We start from the raw sequence: 20,656 nt of genomic DNA, 5'->3' as shown, positions 1-20,656 counted from the left end.
TCTCACAAAGCGTTCATCTGTATGCAGCCGTCCGCTGTGGAATCTGATTGGCTCAGAAAACAACTTGACAGAAAGGCGTACTTAGTAATCCTCACGCAGGACCTCTGAGGCTGGTTTCAACTTGAAAGGAACAGTTTACCCCCCAAAATACTAATAAAACATGTTTCCTCTTACCTGTCGTGCTATTTGTTTGCTATAGTTTAGATTGTTTGCTGAGTTTAGGTTGGATGTACAGTTTCAAGAAAAAGTATGTGAACCCTTCGAAATTACCTCATTTTCTGCATTTATTTGTCATAAAATGTTATCTGATCTGCATCTAAGTCCCAAGTATAGACAAACACAACATGCTTAACCTAAAACAACACAATCAATTATGCTATTTCATGTTTTTATTGAATATATGCATGAATATGGATAAGTTCAAAGGGTTCATATACTTATTCTTGCAAATGTATTCGCTGTAGAGATGTCTGCATTTTCTCAAATACAGTCATGGAAGAAATTATTAGACAACCCTTTTTCTTCAATTTCTTGTTAATTTTAATGCCTGGTTCATCTAAAGGTACATTTGTTTGGACAAATAGCTGATAAGACTTTAATTTAAGAGCTGATATCTAGACATTTTCCATGGTTTTCTTGATAGTAACCAAATTCATAATCAAGAAAACCATGGAAAAAGTCTAGATATCAGCTCTGAAATTAAACTCTTATCGGCTATTTTTGTTGTTATCATTATATTTGTCCAAACAAATGTAGCTTTAGTTGTACCAGGCATTAAAAGAACAAGAAAGCAAGGATAAAACAAGGGTGGTCTAATCATTTTTCCATGACAAAATGGAACTACAGTATATATGGCACTTATGGCTCGTGGTGCTCCTAACTCCACAGCACTTGTCACTTCCAGAAATGATGATCCAGTTACTCAAGATAATGTATACATTTTGTTGTGAGCAGTTTCATGCAAGAACAACTTTCTTTCTAACAAAGTGCACCTGCTGACCGTGTCACCGTGCAGAAGGAAGCATGCATGTAATCGTGGAAGAGAAGCTCATGCAAAAATGAACGGCTTCCTCCTCAGTTTACCTGCAACACTACCATGCTAGCTAGTTATACACACTTCCTTCTGTGCTGTGATTTGGTTCAGAAGAAATATAGTTCCTTCATGAAACTGCTAACAGCAAACAACCTGTTCTGTCATTTAGGTTGGAGAGCTTGCTGGCAAAACAACCTCCTCCCATCAATAAAACACATCATGATGTTAATAAATTGGACTAAAGATGACTCTCACTCACCATCCTCAAGTGACAGATTGGCACCATAACTAACACAGGCCTAACTAATGTAAAGATGCAAACCTACATGTGCAAGTCTGCCAGATTCACCTTGAACATCTCTCATCTGTCCTGCAACATCACACATGTTTGACAGTTTTAATGGTCTTGCAAAGAAATGTGACCGTCCTGATTGTCCCTATAGTGTCATGCATCAAGATTTCCTTTATTGTCATTGTAAAACGAAATTTATGTGTGCTTCTCATATAAAGGGTGCTAAAAAAAAGACATTCAGACATTACGCACATGTAATAAATAGTCTAAAAAGATAGTAAATAGTTTAAAGTTAAAGACAAAGTGTTGATGGATGCAAATTATGTGTTATTGTCCATTAAGGGTACGTATTGCTGTGGCAAGAGAAACTTTTCTTTAGTCTGTTTGGCTGTGATTTGTGTGACCTGGAGGACTTTCAGTCACAGTCACGATTCATTCTCATAGGTTATTTACATAGTTAGACCAAAAACAGAGCAGAAATTAAGGTATTCATGAATTAGACAACTTGTTTGTTCATGAATACTAAATATAAGAATAATGTTTTCTCCCTTCAGTGATGCAGGTATGAACTGAAAAAGTATTAAAGTTAGTAGTTTGACATAATTCAGCACTGTGCTTCATGTTTAATGTCTAAATGAGAGACTAAAAATATGTATTTTAGATTTTGGGATGAACTGTCCCTTTAAGACCACGCATGAAGTGGCTGTTTTCCCGTCTCGGCTCACTGAGCTGTGGAATAAAACAACCCTCCGTAACAACATTTTAGGGAGACATTTCTATTAAGTTTTTCCTCGGCTACAGTTTCTAATAACCTGCTGGTTTTACCGTTATCGGGGTTTAATTATAAGAGCAAACCAAGCTTGCATCTTACTACTATATGAGTATAATTTTGTTCTCCTTAAAGGCCGTTCTAACTGTGTTTAAACTGCTAATCGAGTGCACTGCTTATAATTATTGCCTGAACTGAGCCCTGCAGCCTGACACTATTTCAGGGAGATCAATAGGGTGCAGTTTTATCATTTCATTCCACACTGGGCAGCTTATTCGCTCTGAGCAGCTTTATTTTTATCATTCCATCTCTGGTCTAAAGCTGTTGTGTACATATGTACTGGCGTCCATACTGCAGGCTCTCCGGGCAGCTGCTGTCTACTCCAGTGAACAAACTCCTCGCTCCTGAAGGACTCTGCCTCCATGACTCAGCTGCTGAAGCACAGCGGCTATTGTTAACACTAAACAGTTCAGACACTGTTAACTTAACTTTCTTATGGTTTCGCTCCTGCGGTGGAGGGGTGGTGGGGCTGACACCGGAGTGTGACTGTGAACTTTTCACACGGCTCAGCAGGAGTCGGGGGAGGCGTGCGCTCCTGGAGCAAGTTGTAAAGCCGAATGCGACACCACTTTAAGAAAGCGAGAGTCGCATAATTGCCAAGGACACCACTTGACACAGAGGCCTAATAATAGCAAGGCTGCCTTGACCTCTGTCCCAGCTGGAGTTCAGCTCCTGGTGCGGATATTTATAACCTCCCGGCTACGCTCGGCTCAACAGCCACACCCTTGTCATTGAGAAAATCACAAGGAGATGGATGTTTCTCTGCTGGTGATCAATTAAGGAGTTAAATAAACAAATAATAGAGAGAGAAAAGGCATTACATGGCTAATTCTAAGCTTCTGATTAAGGGCCTGTTTACACAACAACGATCTCGGGTGAAAACGAGATGTGCCTTTCGTTTAGACGTGCCGACGTTTTTGGGGCTTAAAAATGCAAAAAAAATGAAACCTCCCTCCAGAATGGTAATCGTAACATCCATGTGCAGTCCAGACAAGCGACAACAAACATGTCAGACTGTTTCCATCAGTCAGAAATTCAAGTTGCCCTAGCAGCTCTGATAACTATCAGGAGTCATTTTAGCAGGTAAGCAGAATTATCACAGATAATATAACAGAACAGAGAAGGCACATTGATTACCTAGGGCAATTTTTTGGTGCGCCAATTTGGCCAAGGCGAAACAGACAGCCTTGGACAAGACTCAGGAGACTGTAGGCTATTTTGCGCTACTAGAAAGAGAAGTAGGAGAGAAGAGAAGTGTTTTTGATGCACAGCGGTGGTGTTTTGTGGCAGTGCTTCACAGTACCACCTGGCTGCATACTACATCGAATTTCACAGACTTTTGCATCACCGTATGCATGCAGATTTCACCCTAAAGACTAGAGGTGTTAATCCCCAGAGGCCCGATAGGGAGGTCCCGATACGATATTATTGTGATTTGAAGCATTTAAATTGCGATATGGTGAGTATTGCGTTACAATATATTGCATTTTAACTGCATTTTGTGTCAACAAAATTTAATTCAATCACATAAAAAATAAAATTCTCAGTCTATTCATCTCACTTCAGTCTTTTTATTTCTCCACAGTGAGTCAAACCCACAGACTGACCAACAAAGTATTCAGTCAAACTGAATTGAACTGATATTAAACATGTATGGACGACAACAACTCCAGCAATTTATCAAACTTTCCTCAACTTTAAGCTTCACTGCTCTGAATTTTTTTTAATGAAACATAATAATAGCCTAACTTTGCAGCGTTATTTCAATAACTTCCCAACACGATATCCTGACATGGTAGCTATAGATCCCTTAGATCCTCTACTTTCATGTGATACCAATATCTGCAGTATATTTCTAAAAGTGAGCCCGCTACGGCCTCCGGAAAAAAAGAAAAATAGTGAAAATACTTACGGCCCGCCGGAACGATAAATATTGATACTTGGCGGATATGAATCGATATATTATTGGCATGCAAAATATCGTGATACTATGCTGTATCGATTTTTCCCCCCACCTCTACAAAATACGCTCTTATCGCCGAATAAAAAGTGAGAATGCAATGCCACTTTTGCGTTTTTTGTCCAGATACTCCATCTAAACAGGGCCTAAGATGTTTCTGATATCTATCTTTAGCACGACTAAATAAACATTAAAGCCCCCGACTCCCGAAATACATTCCTTCATGTCTGACACAATCAATTGTTGCTCTTATGTAATCCCACAGTTAACAGTCTGATTGTGGCCGTGCAAACTCAGAGCTGTGATCCAGACAAACGCCTCATAGCGGTTCAGCGCCCCGAAATGACTGAGCAAATAAGTTAACAGCAGACAGACAAGTGGTGAATGTTAATATTCAAGCTGGTGTCAATGTGCACTCCTGTGCAGCAGTGTGTAAGGCTTTGGACACGCATGGACACACATACACCCACAGTAACACACTTCTTTAGGCCTCTGTGTGTGTATCTCACAGAGAAATGTTTGCTCAGCTCTCCACCGCCAGCATTCGCAGAAAGCAGTGAGGTGGTATATGTAACCCACTGCTCTGTTTTGTAAGCAAATCATTATTATCGCTATTTATAGCACACTGCGGGTTTCTCTTTTTACTCTCCACAGCTTTTTTTTTTTCCTTTCCAGAAGGTACTGCTAAATATCCAAAAAAAAAACAGTGTAAGCACAATGAGGGGTAGAGCAACAGCAAGAGTAACTTCATTTGTAAAGCAGCGCTCAAGCAAAATATTTATAATCGAGGATTATAATTTAGAAACAATGCAACAAAACAGCTAAATATTTTAAGAGAAACACTGGGGATTAAAGAGTCAAACCAAAGGAGAAAAACATAAAAGTCCTAGAGACTTAAAGGAAGAAAAAAGGGTTTTGGTATTTTTAAAGAGCAAGTTTGCTATTCTGAGATCAGGTTGCACAAAAACCTGCCAGAAGAAATGGCAATGTCAAAGAAAGAGAGTGAAGGACTTCAGTGGTTTGTTCATCTTTAATATAAAAGGAGATGGTAGGTCATTTAAAGCTTTACAAAACAAGTCAAATAACTTGAAAACCAGTCCATCCTGCACACTGCCATCAGCATAAGCGAAGAAGAAGAATGTGATATCTTAGCAACTGTTGAAATTCCAGCCACGGTCTTTTTGTATTTAGCTATGCTTCTGAGATGATCTCAGGAATTTAAGATGCGAGGAATCTGGATTCAGAGCCGGAAATCGCACTGAATTCTTTATAGTCTTTGGCTAGACGGCTAAAATATTGATTGAAACTCTCTCTACTGGATCCCACAAAGACATTCTCTAGGTTTTTCTCATCCCCATGCTTCAATGTGTGATCATCTGACAGTTGATAAAGAGAACAGAAGAGGACCGACAACGCTTCCCTGAGGAACGCCGCAGTCAGTATTAGGTGTGTAATTCACAAGGACTATCACTATATGACCTTATATTAACTCTTTGGACAACAATATTTGCTGATATCACAAAGTCTGCCACAAAATGATTTCAACTGAATTCAATTCAGGGGCCTGTGATTGATAAAAGATGACATCAGGTGTTCATTTAACACAAAAAAGTATATCGACTCAAACCAAAAGGAACTAAAATATCATCTGACATTTACATCTATTCTATTTGATAAAAATAATAAAAAATGAACCTCCTCTGGTTCACAATAAAGTGTGAATTTCAAATTAAAAGCTTAAAGATAAGAGTATGTATCCATATTCCCTTTTATCCATGACAATGAATCAAAAGTACACCACCAAGGACTTCAACTCATTCCTTTAAGAATGTTACCTCAAGGAGGTCGTATTTTCAGACTGTCAGACAGATCACTGAAAAACTACTGGCCTGATTTTTATTAAACTTGGTGGAAGGCTGCAGCATGGCCCAATGAAGAACTCATTAAACATTGGAGTTGATCTGAGTCATGGAGCGTAGACATGAATTATTTTTCACTGTCGTTAACACAGAGTGTGGTAAGGCTTTTGTGGACTCTGGTTTCAACTGCATTCAATTCAGCGGCCTGCGTTTGACACAATCGAATTTCAAAATAAAAGCTTAAAATAAAGAGTATATGTCCATATTCACTTGTATCCATGATACTGAATCGAGGATCATTTCATCGACACATCAGTCCAAAACGATAAATTGTTATACCTCTAGTCAGTGAAAAATACACCACCTAAGACACCAACCCATTCCTCTAGTCTGTTATTACCTCAAGGAGGTCAGCCAGATCACAGAAAAACTACCAGCCTGATTTTCATTAAACTTGGTGGAAGGCTGCAGCATGGCCCAATGAAGAACTCATTATATTTTGGAGTCGATCTGAGTCATGGAGCGTGTACATGAATTATTTTTCACTTTCATTAACACTGAGGTGGGGGCTGGCCTTGGTAGAGAGCTGGGATCTCTGAGTGTCCTTCTGGTAAAAAGAGTCATGATTTAAGGTTGTGCAAGGAGAATAAGTCTCTGCAGGACTTGATAACGAGTCTGAAACTTTTGTAAATTGCAGTTTAGATGCATGTTTCTGCAGAAGTTCATCTAGGTAAGAGGGATTACAGATGGGCCTGTAACTGCTGAGGTCGGCATTGTCTGTTCAGAGAGGTTCAGAGTTTATATGCTCGCTGTTTTGAAAGCTTTGGGGTAAGATTTCTAATTGCAGGTTGTTACCTGGTATAAACGCTGGAAGCTGATGTTAAGGAGCACGGTCGAAGGAGGATCAAGAACACAAACAGCATGACTTCATCTTGCTAATGGCGGCACTAACTGCGTCCTCTCTCATCAAAATAAAAGATTGTAATTCCAGATCCCAGGGAATCGAGTTAGCAAAACTGGCTCTCCTGATGACTAATTCACATTCAGCACATTTGAGAAGTGCTGCAAAGGAAATGGAGCTAGAAGATGCTTGTGGGGAACAAAAAAGAAAAACAACAGCTGAGGGGGAGAGTCGCTGGGTCACTAGAGACAAAGGGGAACATGACACCCTCCAACTAGTTTTCTACAACTCCATAATTAGATTCGTCTTCTAACCTTTTGCACCGAGAAACAAAGTGAAGGATTTTAAAGGACAGTCGTGTCGCCAACGCTTGATTTATAGCCGTGGTGTCAAGCAAGAGTACAGCCTGTGCCCACCCGCCAATACAGTCACTCAGCAGGCTGCTTTTCTAATCAGGATTGAGTGCTGAAACAGGCCCGCAGCTTCAGGTGCCGTAATGTCACTAAATGGTGAATATAGCCTATAATCCACTGGTTAGCAAATTAACCTCACATTAATTTTTACACTAACATTGAATGTTAGTCCAGCTAAGGTTACGGTTAATACACCCTGTGCCAAAAAACTGACCAAAGTAGGTTAGATTTCAGCCGGTCTGTCATATTTATTTCATAACTCATCTCAAGCTCCTAAGCCATTTGTCTGACACACGCTCAAAGGGTTGCAAGGGAGGGGAAATTGGGCAATTATATAAATCAATATCACTCTGATCCACTGCAGAGGGTATATGAGGTTTAATTTGGCTGATTTTCAGGTAAGTGGGGCACATCAGCTGGGAGGCCTGCAGGTTTAAACTGAATACATATGAGATCACAGACGCTGACGTACACTCTGGAGGAAGCAGCGATGAGAATAACCTTGGGAAACACACTGCAACCAAGAGCTGTACACATCTTCACCGGGTCTCCTCACACAGTGCAGCCATTATTGTCTATTACGAGCTCTATAACTGCCTCAAAGAAGACCTGTAGTATTTTTACGAGTCTCTCTCTTTAGAGTTACAACTTGTCGCCAGACAAGCAGCATAAAGAGGGGAAGAAATAATACTTGTGTCATAACCATGAAGGGATGCGGACTATGACCATGGATGAGACCTCATTCACTCTGCTCCATCAGCTTCAAATCACCCCGCGAGGGAAATATCCTTCCACCTTGGACACAATCAACACTGGCTGTTTATCCACCCTGAAATTGGAGTTCTTAGTGTCACTGGCCGATGCATCCTGAGTGACAGCTGACAAAGTGAGCTCATCAAAGCACTCTCCAGGTGGTGATACTAAGTGGTGTGAAAACTGGCTGTGGGCGCCTCATCAAAAACCATTCACCTGAGACCGGCAATAGCAGCTGCTGATGAGGTGCTTGTTTTGCTGGCAGACATTGTTATTGAGACATTTTGTTCTGTTCACACACCAGCTAGCAGTCCCCTGGGATCAGGCAGGCAGGCAGGGAGGGAGGCAGCCTGCAGCACTGGAACCGAAAGGAGGAACCACATCCCGGCACATGACAGGGTGATTCTGGTACACAACAACAAGCTGCTGCTGCACGGTGAAGGGGGAAACTATTCCCCACCAACTTCCATTTACGCAACCATATGCTACATATGACGCCGTGCTCTGGAAGGAAAAGTGAGACACACAACAACAAGAACAAGCACCATTAGCCGCCCACAGCTTGTGCTTAGACACGCACAGTCCAACAGACACACACACACACCGACACTCAAAGACAATTGAATGCTCACCCACGCTGACGCATGAAACAGAGCAGCTCGCCACGAAAAAACACTTACATTATCGCACTCTGGTTGATTCACAGGTCCTCGAGCCTACATTGTCATTAGAGTGCAGGCCTTTGACAAATGCATCATTTCACGGAGAGAAATTACTTTCCTGCTCCTCCTCCCGTCAGCCCCACGTCTACACAACACGTCACTCGAACCAGCGGTCGACACAGCCAGCTGTGAGAGCACAGAGCAGACGGGAGAGCTCCGGCCGAGCAAAGGTGGAGCAGCAGGTGAGAGAGGAGGTGGTGGTGGTGGTGGGGGGGAGGAGGGGAGGAGGAGGGGAGAGGGAGGACACGGTTTGCAGGCACAGATGGAGGAATGAAACAAGCAAAAGAGGGTGTGGCAGGCAGGGCTCACCATTCTCAAACCAGATCGCACATTCCTGAAGGCTGGAGTACGGCACCAGCTCCCCTCCTTCCCCCTCGAGCGACACGAGCAGTCCTTCCTCCCTGAGCGATGACCAGTTCATCAAAAAATAAGTGGAAAACGAAAACGGGGAAAAGAAAGCCGAGCAGGAGAGGACAAGTGCGGAGGGAAATTGATCTCTCTCTCTCTCTCTCTCTCTGGCTCTTTTTCCTCTTGAGGAAATCTCCACAGGTTTCAGTGCTGATGCTGCCCGCTCTATTCAGTCGCAGTAAATGATACGGAGCCAGGCGAGATATGGCAGTGACGGGAGGAGCGAGAGGAGGAGGAGGAGGAGGAGAGAGGAAGGGGAGGGAGAGAACGCAGCAGTCACTGTGTCACTGGGGGACACAGAGGTGACACCTCCATGATGGCAGCGGCACCAAGGGGCTGACAGGTGACCCAAAGCTTTAGAAGAAATGGAAAAAAACAAAACAGAAAAACAAGCATAGGGAGTTGTTTTTCCTCTCTCCTCCCGGCGAGGAGCACAGACAGCAGCGAGCTCCTCGTTCGCCTCCGTGACTGCATTAGCGCTTAGCGTGTTATGTATAGATGTGAGAGGCGCGCGAGCTCGCACTATAGGAGCGGGAGCACCAGGTCTCCAACAGATGAATGGTGCAGTGCTGCTGTTGTCATGGCAACCGCAGAGCAAAAAAAAAAAAAGGAGGGGGAGGAGAAGGGTGGGTATGAGGGAGGAAAGAAAATGGCATAAAAAAAAACCCACACACACACACACACGGGAGGGGAGGGAGGAAGGGAGGGAGGGAGGGAGGGTGTTATTAAAGGGACACCGGTCGGTCGGTCGGACGGAGCTTTGGGGACACATGAGATCACAAGAGCAGGAAGGTTTCATTTGATAGGAACAAGGGTTTCAGTACTCCACTCTCCTCCTGGGCCCCGGCTGCCCCGTCTGTCCTTGTTTTACCCTTGAAAGTGTGTTTGTACAGCTGCAGCCATGTTTTACAGCTATTTAGGGGTTCAGACCCACAGGGCCGGGAGTTTATTGTGTGGCGTCTTCTGCTTTTTGTTGGGGGGTTCATATCCGCGCAGCTCTAAGCCTGCTGTTTCCTAACTGTTTGTTATTAATCTCCTCCAGTCACACTTATTTCCCCAGAGTGACATCTCCTACCAGCGTTCAGCAACAAGCCTGACAGATGTGCTACAGTAACGGGCCGAAGTTTGGGAGTGAAACCGTCGTAAAAACCTGGCTCTCTTATCTTTAGTGGAAGATTTGGAGGTGTCACTCTACTGAGAATGTGTGTTTTTCTACCCCAAATTTCTACCCAGTCTTGTTTTTTGGGGTTGCCACGTCTTAGTCAAATAATAGGTGGTTTTTAGTCTTAATCATTTTTGATGCTTATTTCACGCTGAATGACTTATTTCTTTGAAAGTTATGCACACAAATCTGGTAAATGCAAGATTTAAAATGGTGTTTTTGCACAATTCTTTGTGGAGAAACTCGGATCTGTTGATTAAATCAATTGTCAAAATCTTAATAATCAGTCCCTCTACTGAGAATTTGTTTTTTTCTACCCAGAATTTCTACTCAGTCTGGTATTTTTTGGGGGGGCTACAAGGTCTTAGTCCTCATTAGTCATTTTTGATGCTTTTTTCATGCTGAATTAGTTATTTATTTGACAATTATGAGCACAAATTTGCAAGATTTTGCATAATTCTTTGTGGAGAAACTCAACTTACCAATTAGTCAACAAATTCGTATTAAGATGCAACATATTCAAGTGACATGACGAGAGGGGGAGGCTGGTCACATGCTGGCTTTAACTGCTAATTATGATTAAAATGAGCTCATCATAGAGTGTACCAGCAGCCTGCATCACATCATGAAACCTAGGGCTCTTATATTAAGAGCTGCCTGATCTTATAGTCAAATAGTTGTTGGTTTTAGAGTCCATACAGATTACTTTACTCAAATTCATGTTTTTTTCATACTGAATGACTTATTTCTAAGAAATTTATCAGCATAAATCTCGTAAACACAAGATATAAATTGGTGATTATTTGTTTCACAGATCCGTCAATTAAATCAACTAACTTATTAGTCAACAGAGTCGTTATTGATACGGTCAAATTTCAGCCTCCAGATAAAAAACAATGTACACAATCCTTTATTTTTAGTTTCTGTGTCGTAGGCTCGTCTTTGCATTTTGTCAACAAGATGCAACATATTCCTGAGAGATGAGGAGTGGGGGAGGCTGGTCACATGCCACGCTTTAACTGCTAATTATGATTTTTCAGGGAGGCTGCATGAGTGTGTGAGACACACAAGCATCAAGAAATATAGAAGATAGATTTTGTTGCAGACTGGGATTTAACATGCAAATCTTGTGCACCTCTTTAATAAATAGAGAGATAGAACATAATATAAATTAAGGGAAATTGATTAGGGGAGAGACTCATTTCATTAAATCAATAATATTCTTATAATAATCTTCTTAGCTTTTTCAGTGGTGTGTGTGTGTTTCTAATTGTGTGTCTGTTTCTAAAGAGGGTGTATGTTTGAAATAGTGTGTGTGCGCATTGTCCCATTCGTGCGTGTGTGTTTGTGAATGTACATGAATGTTATTTATATGCTTATGAACCTGTCCTACAGCCACTTAGCTTCGCTTAGCTTAGCACAGAGATACAGCTAGCCTGGCTCTGCCCAAAGCTAACAAAACCTCAAAAGCTCTAAAGCTCACAAATCAACATCTTTTTTTGTTTGTTTAATCCACAAAAAGACGTTTGAATTAGTTAGCAAGGCTAACTGTTTCATCCATTTCCATTCTTTGTGCTAAGCTAAACTAACTGGTAACCACATGCAGGTATAAAGAAGTGGACTTCGTGTTTTCATCTAACTTTATTTTAGAAAATCCTGCAATGCAACAGCCTGGATGTTGTGTCTTTCTTTCTGCAGCAGCATTCACCGATCATGTCTGCAGAACTTAATAAACTACAGAACTTAATAAACTACAGATAAATTGATTTTTAAAATTCCCTCAAGTAACTTCACAGGGACACACTGCAGCCACTTAGCTTAGCTTAGCTTAGCACAGAGACAGGAAACAAGGGGAAACAGCTATCCTGGCTCAAGCTGTAAAGCTCACAATTTTACATCTTATTTTATTTGTTTGAACCATAAAAAGATGCATGAATTAGTGAGATTTAAAGCTGCTTGAATTTGATAGTATTGGACAGAGCCAGGCTAACTACTTCATCTTTTTATACTCTTTGTGCTAAGCTAAGCTAAGCTAACTGGCCACCTGCAGATATAAAGAAGTTGACTTAATCACCTTAATCAATCAAGCACAAATCTGGTAAACATAAGATTTAAAATGGTGCTTTTGCATAATTATTTATGGAGAAGCTCAGTTTTACAGATCTGTCTATTAAATCAAAATCTTAATAAGGTCACTCTACTGAGAATTTGTTTTTTTCTACCCAGAACTTCTACTCAGTCTTATTTTCGAGGCTGCCCGGTCTTAGTCCAATAATAGGTGGTTTTTAGTCTTAGTCCATAAATATTTTTTTTTACTCACTTAGTCATTTTTGATGCTTTTTTCATGCTAAATGACTTTTTTCACAAAAAAACAAATCTGGTAAACGCAAGATTTTAAATGGTGCTTTTTGCATTTTTACCATTCTGCAGCAGCGTTCACTGATCACGTCTGCAGAATTTAATAATCTGCATTTAAATATATGTTTAATTCCCTCCAGTAACTTCACAGGGTCACACTGTAAAAGCACCACATTACATTTGCAAATGAAGTAACGGTAGATATGTGCTAATATTTCATCATCACTCAAACATCCAAACTTATTTGGCTGATGACTAAAATATGTCAAGTATTTCAGTCACGGCTCTAATCCCAGCCGGTTCTTCGCTGCTCCTCCCCAGGGCGTCATCCTTCCCGTCCAATTACTTCTTTCTACACTTAACCTTCACTCTTTATGTTTCACCTGTGACAGCGGAGCTGGAAATGTCACATTCCCTTTCAGCGGAACAGATGATTTGGAGGGTCCGGGACGGTCGAGGCAGGAAGAAATAATAATGACAATAATTGAAGTGCAATTTTCTCAAGGTGCAGTGCTGGTGTAAGGAGGCGTGGAGATTGAGATGTCCCAAATGTCAGTGTTCATTTCAGAAACTCTCGGAGGAACGCAGACGCCGTATAAAACACGAGTCTGACTAAGGAGGCGTGGAGAGACGGAGATTGAGATGTCCCAAATGTCAGACTTCCTCTCAAGAATACACAGAGAGGACGAGATATCAGAGAACGCTTGAGGCGTGGAGCTTTGAGGCTGCAAAGATTTCACTGAATCATGTCCAGAAAGAAGGAAATCCACTAATACATATATACTTATAACACATACAGTCATGGAATAAATTATTAGACCACCCTTGCTTTCTCTAATTTCTTGTTCATTTAATGCCTGGTACAACTTTGGTACATTTTTTTGGACAAATTTAATGATAACAACAAAAATAGTTGTATTTGTTCAAACAAATGTACATTTAGTTGTGCCGGGCATTAGAATGAACAAGCAATTGAAGAAAACAATGGTATAATAACATTTTCCATGACTGTATACTTGTATAACACATATAAAAGGAAGGAAGTCATTTTCAAAGAAACTGACACTTAAATGATTGTGGTGACTAATCGACAGACGTCTCCACAAATAATCCTGCAAAAAGCAACACTTTAAGGCTTGTGTACTTAAAAGTTGCTTGAAAATATGTGATGCAGCATGAAAAAAGCATTCAAAAATGACTAATTGATGAAAGAAATCTAAGTTGACTAAGACCTTAGTCAACTTAGTATTCTGTCTATTTATAGCATTACATTTCCTTATTTTAGAACACTTCGTTCTGCATTTCTTGTATGAAAGCTGCTACACAATGTTTACATTTGTTTTAATCATTTCTTAAAACCCACTTTTATAGACTTGCTTTTATGTAATTTTTTCCAGCTGACTCTTTTTTAAATTCTACTCTTTCCTCCTTTTAACTTTGAATTCTCCTCTTATTACTTTATTACTTTTCCTCGGTATCTGAGATCATCTTGTAGTTGAACTTTTGTTTTTTTATAATTTTTTTGGAATGTAAGAATTGTTTTTAGACTTATGGCATCATTCTGCTTTGTGATTAACTGTTTCTGTCAAAGCACTTTGTAAACTGTTTTTTTTTAAAGGTGCTATATAAATAAAGTTATTATTATAATTATTAGTTCATGAAGTAAAGAGCATTAGGCATTTATGTGTTGAGGTTTCATCTTGCAGGCAGTTTCAATTACATGATCCAACTGGTTCACACTGCAGGTTTGCAAGATTTTATATACAAAAATGCATCATTATGAAATAAAACACTATCTGCAACAGTAGAATGCTGTCTTCACATTTGTGCATGAACAATAATAATCGTGCAGTGTTTGTGCTGATGGAAGATACCATCGTCCATTAGTCTCAGTCTCCAGTCCGGACATATTGTCTTACTATAATGCATAAAGAACTATGTTTTTATGTCCTGTCTATAAGCGATGCACAGGACTTTTTAATAGAGTTGTGCATCAGGAAGTGAAACCTCTTTTGCAGCAGATTTGATTTGCCAAGTTCAGGACAGAAGACAGAATATTCAATGTAAGATTAAGCTGTAAAACAAGCTGTAATGAAATGAAATGTTTCACCACTGTAACTGTATTTTTAGTGTCTTGCAGACCCAGGAGGGTTGGGCACTGACAGGAAAATCAATCAATCAAAGTCACTCCCTGATACCTCTTTTGAAAAAATCCCGAAATAATAACAGTAATGTGCCTGAGCTCGAGTTTGCCGCTGCGGAGCTTTAAAGCAGAATAAAATCTTATTATAGCTCTTTGTATCTGTGCAAGAAATATGCCAACAAGTGATCCTGTCATCTCCATTTGGACACTTAATACCAGCAAACAATGCCACAGGCCCCGAGCTGCAGCATTCATCACCAGCAGCTAATTGAACAGAGCTCAACTGTTTTAATGTGGATCCTTTAAGAGCACCCACACAATGAGCTGTGAAACCTGACGAAGCAGTTTCTGCTCACTGTGGCTGTTAATCCCGACCGTCCACGCTGCGTTTTCATGCACGTTTTAGAAGTTCTCTCACTGTAGTGCAGAGCCACTTATTCACATATCACTCTATTACTGTGAGCACCAGAGAGACAATGGGTTTTAGATATACTCATATTACATCCATAATTGCTGCAAGAGTGGGAGAAAAACTAGCTGCTATAATTAAATCAAGCACATTCTCAGGTTTTAAGGCCAAATGCAATTTTCCACCTTTATGTGGCGATCCACAGGGAGGGGCTAATTGTATTGATTGCTGCCATTAATTAGAAGGAGAGCAGTGTAATCTGGGGAGAGATGTTGAAATAATTCCCTTTAAATGTTTCAGAGTGGAGCGGGGCCGATCAATCAGACAGGCCGGCGGTCTGACACGCCAGCGAGGTGTTTATTAAGGAACAAATAAGCAATCAGTGATTACAACTCATAACAATCAGCCAGTGAGATATGGAGAGGCGAGGATGAGCAATCACGGACACTCATGGTCTCTTAGATAACAGCCGGCTAAAAATAGACAATGTAAACACAGTGGTCTGTACAGGGAGAGAGAACGAGTGGTGAGTTTCTGGAACAAACTGAGAACATATGAGGCTCAAACTGCATCAGGAACACTTTAACTGGCACAATGTTTGAGTCGAGCTCAGTGTCTGCAAACATTCGGTTTCAGTCAGCGGGAGAAGAAGTGTTCAAAAGTAAAAATAGCAAAACCACAGTGTGAAAATACTCCATTACAGTTAAAAGTCCTGCATTCAGGAGTAAAATGTAGAAGTATGAGCAATCAAATATAACTGACGAATCAAAAGTTAAAGGAGTCATTATGCAGAATGAATCAATAAGTCGTTCCTTCCTTTGGTCAATAAAATGTCAAAAGAAAAACGTGAAAATGTTGATTGGTGTTTCCCAAAGACCAAGACATATCCTCATATTTTTTGTTTTGTCCACAGCTCACAGATATTCAGTTTATTGTTATAGAGAAGCAAAAACCAGTAAATATTTACATTTTAAGAAGGTGGGATCAGATAGATTATCATAAAAATGACTCAAACCTATTAATTAATAAAATACAACACCAACTCCAAAGAAGTTAATAAAACGTTAATAAAAAATAATTTAGACATTAACAAAAACCAAAGTTTATCACTTTGACCATAAAAAAATACTTAGTTTTCAATTGAATGTACCAAAGCAAATTATCATGTTCTATTTTATTCATGTTTAAGAAAATATCCCAATTTTTTGGGAAACGGGGTCTGCTGGCGATTAATTTAGTAATTTTCACATTAAATAAAATAAATTAAGACATGAAATGTTTCATTCGGTGTGTAATGGATCTATATAATGTGTTATTTAATTGAATTACTGACATAAATAAAGTTCTCTACTATATTATAATTTATTGAGATGCACCTGGAATATTTTTTGACAAATATTGTGACGTAAAGGTTTCACATAATCTAATGTCAACAGAGAATCTGTGATTACCAACTTCCCCTGAAATGACTCCAGAGGACCAGAGGTGGTGCAGGACGCCGCCTCGCCACTTGACGAGCCGACCCCTCGAGCACCTGAGGGCCCCTCGAGAGTCTTCACGCAGGCCGAGGGGATTAAATCAGAAACTCAATGATTCTCTAAAAAGGTCAGAGCTTTCATGGCGTTTTTCATTCTACCAGAGCCTTGAGGTTGAATAACTCAAGTCCTCCACCAGCACCGCCACGCTGCCACAGGAGGGCGAGGAGAGGCCGCGGCAGGGGGGCGGGAGGACGCCACTGAGGGGAAGGGGGAGGGGGGAGGGGGGATCAAAGTGCTGCAGCCTTTAGACCTGCTGCTGTTTGCTCTCTAATGTGCTGCCTGCCACCTCTCCTGCTCCCACCTCTGCCATCTCTCTGCCCTGTGACACACACACACACACACACACACACACACACACACACACACACACACACACACACACACACACACACACACACACACACACACACACACACACACACACACACACACACACACACACACACACACACACAGGCTCGGCACATTCAAGCTGTGCAGGAAGTGGTGCTGAGTTGAATTAATTAAAGGGTGAGAAAGCAGCCGGGGTGGTGCAGCATAGTACAATCTGGAGCTGGATGACACTCGAGAGCAGACTCGGGTCTTCTGAGGACTTGAAGGGCACTCGAGGGCTTTTGTGCGTGTTGTTTTTAGAGGCAGGAGTGATTACGCCAGCCCCGTTTAGCTTCTATAAGTCGTGAAAAGACGAATCGACGAGATCTGAAGGATAACTCAACGGTGCGGAGGAGAGCAAATACTGTTTTAGGGGCTTTTTGGGTTCAGTTTGTGAACTAGATCTACGAAAATGGAGCATGTGAGAGTCAATTACTATCAGATTTATTTATGAACCACTAGAGGAACAGGAGCAAGATATTGAATTGATATTGATTGTTTTTATATGGTTTGGATACATTAATCTATTGTTGTTATATTTTGATACATTTTCGTGAACGTGGTGAGCTGCTGTAATGTCATAAACAAAAAATATATATTTACTTTTTACTTCTTCTCTTTTTTTTTACTATAATTGTATAATTACAAACCATAAAGTTAATTTGTTCTGACCCACAGGAACGTTTTCAATACAAGCATCACAACCACCACAACATATACATATAACAGTCGCTGCTATAAAGACGCCATTAGAGATACAAAAGATCCTTCGCTCCTACAGCCATCAGGCTGTCTCAGTCTTCCAGAGTTACCAGACTAACTGAATTTCCCCTCGGGGATAAATAAAGTACATTTGATTTTTATTGACTGATTAGTCAAGTTAAGAAACTGTTTCAGTTTTGTTGGGCAACAAATCTAAGGTAAAAATGACACGATTAGGAGTTACGAAAATAGTTCAAAAAGTTAAATAATTGACACTGGTGACATAAATTAGACAGCTAGATATAATTAGACAGATAATAAAATTGAAAAACAATGAAAAGTCAGACCTGTCCGCCCAAAAACGGCCTTTGTCGTTCTTTATACTCCATATGCTCGCTCAATACCGTCACTTCTACCATAATTACTATGACCACTAGAGGGCGCCACTGACAACAAAAAACACAGACTGTATAAAGAATGGACAACGTGTCTCAAAATTTCCGGAAAAAGCCAATCATGACATTACAACACCGTTTTATAGCATCAAATAATGAATTAACACCAAACTCAGACTGTCCACCTTCATATACAGTCTATGGCTCTTATGACAAACAACACAAGGGGCTGTTTTTGGGTGAAAACAGCTTCCTGTCCTGTTTTTCCAGCTTGTGCTGAATGTGTTACTGGTATCTAAAGGAATGTGAGTTTTTTTTTTGTTTGGCTCTCATGAAGACATACCTGGTGCTGAAACTCTAATAAAGTTTACAGCCTGAAGTCTAAAGAGAGCGCCAGTAAACTCTGGACAAAAGTCTCTCTGGAGTCTGTCACTTCCAGTCCAAAACCACACAGCTTTATGTTGCTTTTTAATCATTACAACAACAGAGAACAATATAAAACACAATGGGAGGTGTGACAGAGACGTAAATCTGGAAGGATTAACGCAGCGACGGGCTAATCCTGCCAACTTTATATCTCTCACTGTCATCCAACCGAACACCTGAGATGACAGGTGCAAATGGACGAATTATGCAAAGAGAAAACAAATCACACAAAGCTGAACGTGCACAGCTGAGACTTGCTGAGAAAAAATCCTTAATTCCTAAATCTAAAAATACAAAGCAGCCTTCAGCACCTGACGGGCACAATGTAGCGAGCCAAGTGACGACATGTGTGACAGACAGTCCTGCAGCAGACCTCTGCCTGCGTCAGGAGGGAGAACAGAACAAATGAGACGCTCCGCTGTCATTAATCAGGCTATTCTTAAACAGCACGCTGTCACATATACATCCACAGAAAGACTCACATGCATGCAGCTCAGAAATTCACTTTGATTCACGGCAGATGAAAGTGCAGACGTCAAATTAGGCTGCCATGAAGCAAAGATAGATAAAAATCAGTCAAAAACCCCCTAAAAGCAGCCGGAGCTGGCTCCCACACAGAGTCCTCCTACTGCGGCACACCCAGGTGAAGCAAAAAGAACAGCAGCTTTGGAGAGTTCCCTCTTTAAAACCCACACTTTAGATGACCCGGGTGTGTATAAATCATTCTGTGTGATGTGAAAAATCCTGGTCCCTCCGGCATATCAGAAACAGTAAATGATGTAGAGTAGCTGAGAGGCTGGTGCACCCTAGTGGTGGATGCTGATTCAGGCTCTAAAGTCCTTCACACCCACTCTGCAGCCTCGGTGTGGAGGCTGCACAGATATTGGGTGAAGCTGCAATGTCAATATTTCATTTTGAAAGCAGAGCAGTGATGTCCACGCCGGCCTGTGTACCAAACCACAGCCCCTCCTCCTCCTCCTCTTCCTCCTCCACGGTAATAAAAACAGAGGAAACATGACACAGACTCATAATCCAGTTAATGGGGGAGACGAAGAGGAGCTCCCACATTCTCTGCATGTCGGTGTGGAAGGAAACAATTAGTGGTGGGAGATAAAGAACGATAGAGCAGGGCCGAGCTGACCACAGCTCCCAGCCCGTCAGCTGTTCCCGGCTCTGTCAATTTAGGTGATTACAAGAATTGGAAATTGCAGTGTTTGTTCCGGCCCTGCTTAACGTTTCTTGCTCAGAATTAGAGGGTGAGTAATCGGCTAAGTGATCGCTGATTATCGACAAGCCTCTCCACTCCTCCACTGAAATCTGCTGTCATTTTTAAAAGTTGTCCAACCCTCATATATACAGCCTACAGGAACATTTTCAATATAAGCATCACAAGTCCTTGTGGTAAAAAAATGTTACAAAGACTGGTGATGTACAGTCATGTAAAAATTATTAGACCACCCTTGTTTACTTCAATTTCTTGTTCATTTTAATGGCTGGTACAACTAAAGGTAAATTTGTTTGGACAAATATAATGATAAAAACAAAAATAGCTGATTAGAGTTTAATTGAAGAGCTGATATCTAGACATTTTCCATGATTTTGTTTATTATCAAGAAAATCATGGAAAGTGTCTAGATATCTCTAGATAGCTCAAATTAGATTGATAGGTATAATTAGACTGATAATGAAATAGAAATACAATTAAAAGTCAGTTAAAATGTAAGAAAGAAAGAAAGAAAAAGTAAGACAATAATATTAGTAGGTGAGGACTATTGTTACATTAAATATATTAAAATAACAGCCAATAGTTAAATATAAACAAATAAATAAGGCACTATTGCACACACAAGCAGGTACTTAAAATAACATTAACTTTTGGTTCCACTCAAGACAGGAATGCTGTTCTCCTGGTGTTTGTTCCACCTGTCATGCTCACCCAAAAAACGGCCTTTGTCATTCTTAATACTCCATATACTCGCTC

At 40.6% G+C, this 20,656-nt stretch overlaps 1 protein-coding gene across 5 annotated transcripts in view; it reads right to left on the bottom strand.

Moving 5' to 3' along the window:
- tanc2b (tetratricopeptide repeat, ankyrin repeat and coiled-coil containing 2b) overlaps positions 1 to 20,656 on the bottom strand; it is a 218,633-nt gene that overhangs the window by 87,465 nt on the left and 110,512 nt on the right. The window contains exon 1 of one of the 5 annotated variants that reach the window (XM_059325076.1): positions 9,072 to 9,758. The exons of the other annotated variants lie outside the window; for them this stretch is intronic. Coding sequence (XP_059181059.1) covers positions 9,072 to 9,183 — 112 coding nt within the window. The 5' untranslated portion in view covers positions 9,184 to 9,758. Of the gene's footprint in view, positions 1 to 9,071; positions 9,759 to 20,656 lie in introns of those variants that run through there. 5 annotated transcript variants of the gene reach the window in all.

Source organism: Centropristis striata, chromosome 21 (genome assembly GCF_030273125.1).
Source record: "Centropristis striata isolate RG_2023a ecotype Rhode Island chromosome 21, C.striata_1.0, whole genome shotgun sequence".
Taxonomy (NCBI): Eukaryota; Metazoa; Chordata; class Actinopteri; order Perciformes; family Serranidae; genus Centropristis; species Centropristis striata.
The sequence above is the reverse complement of the archived record's forward strand: the minus strand, read 5'-3'. Positions and strand labels throughout refer to the sequence as shown.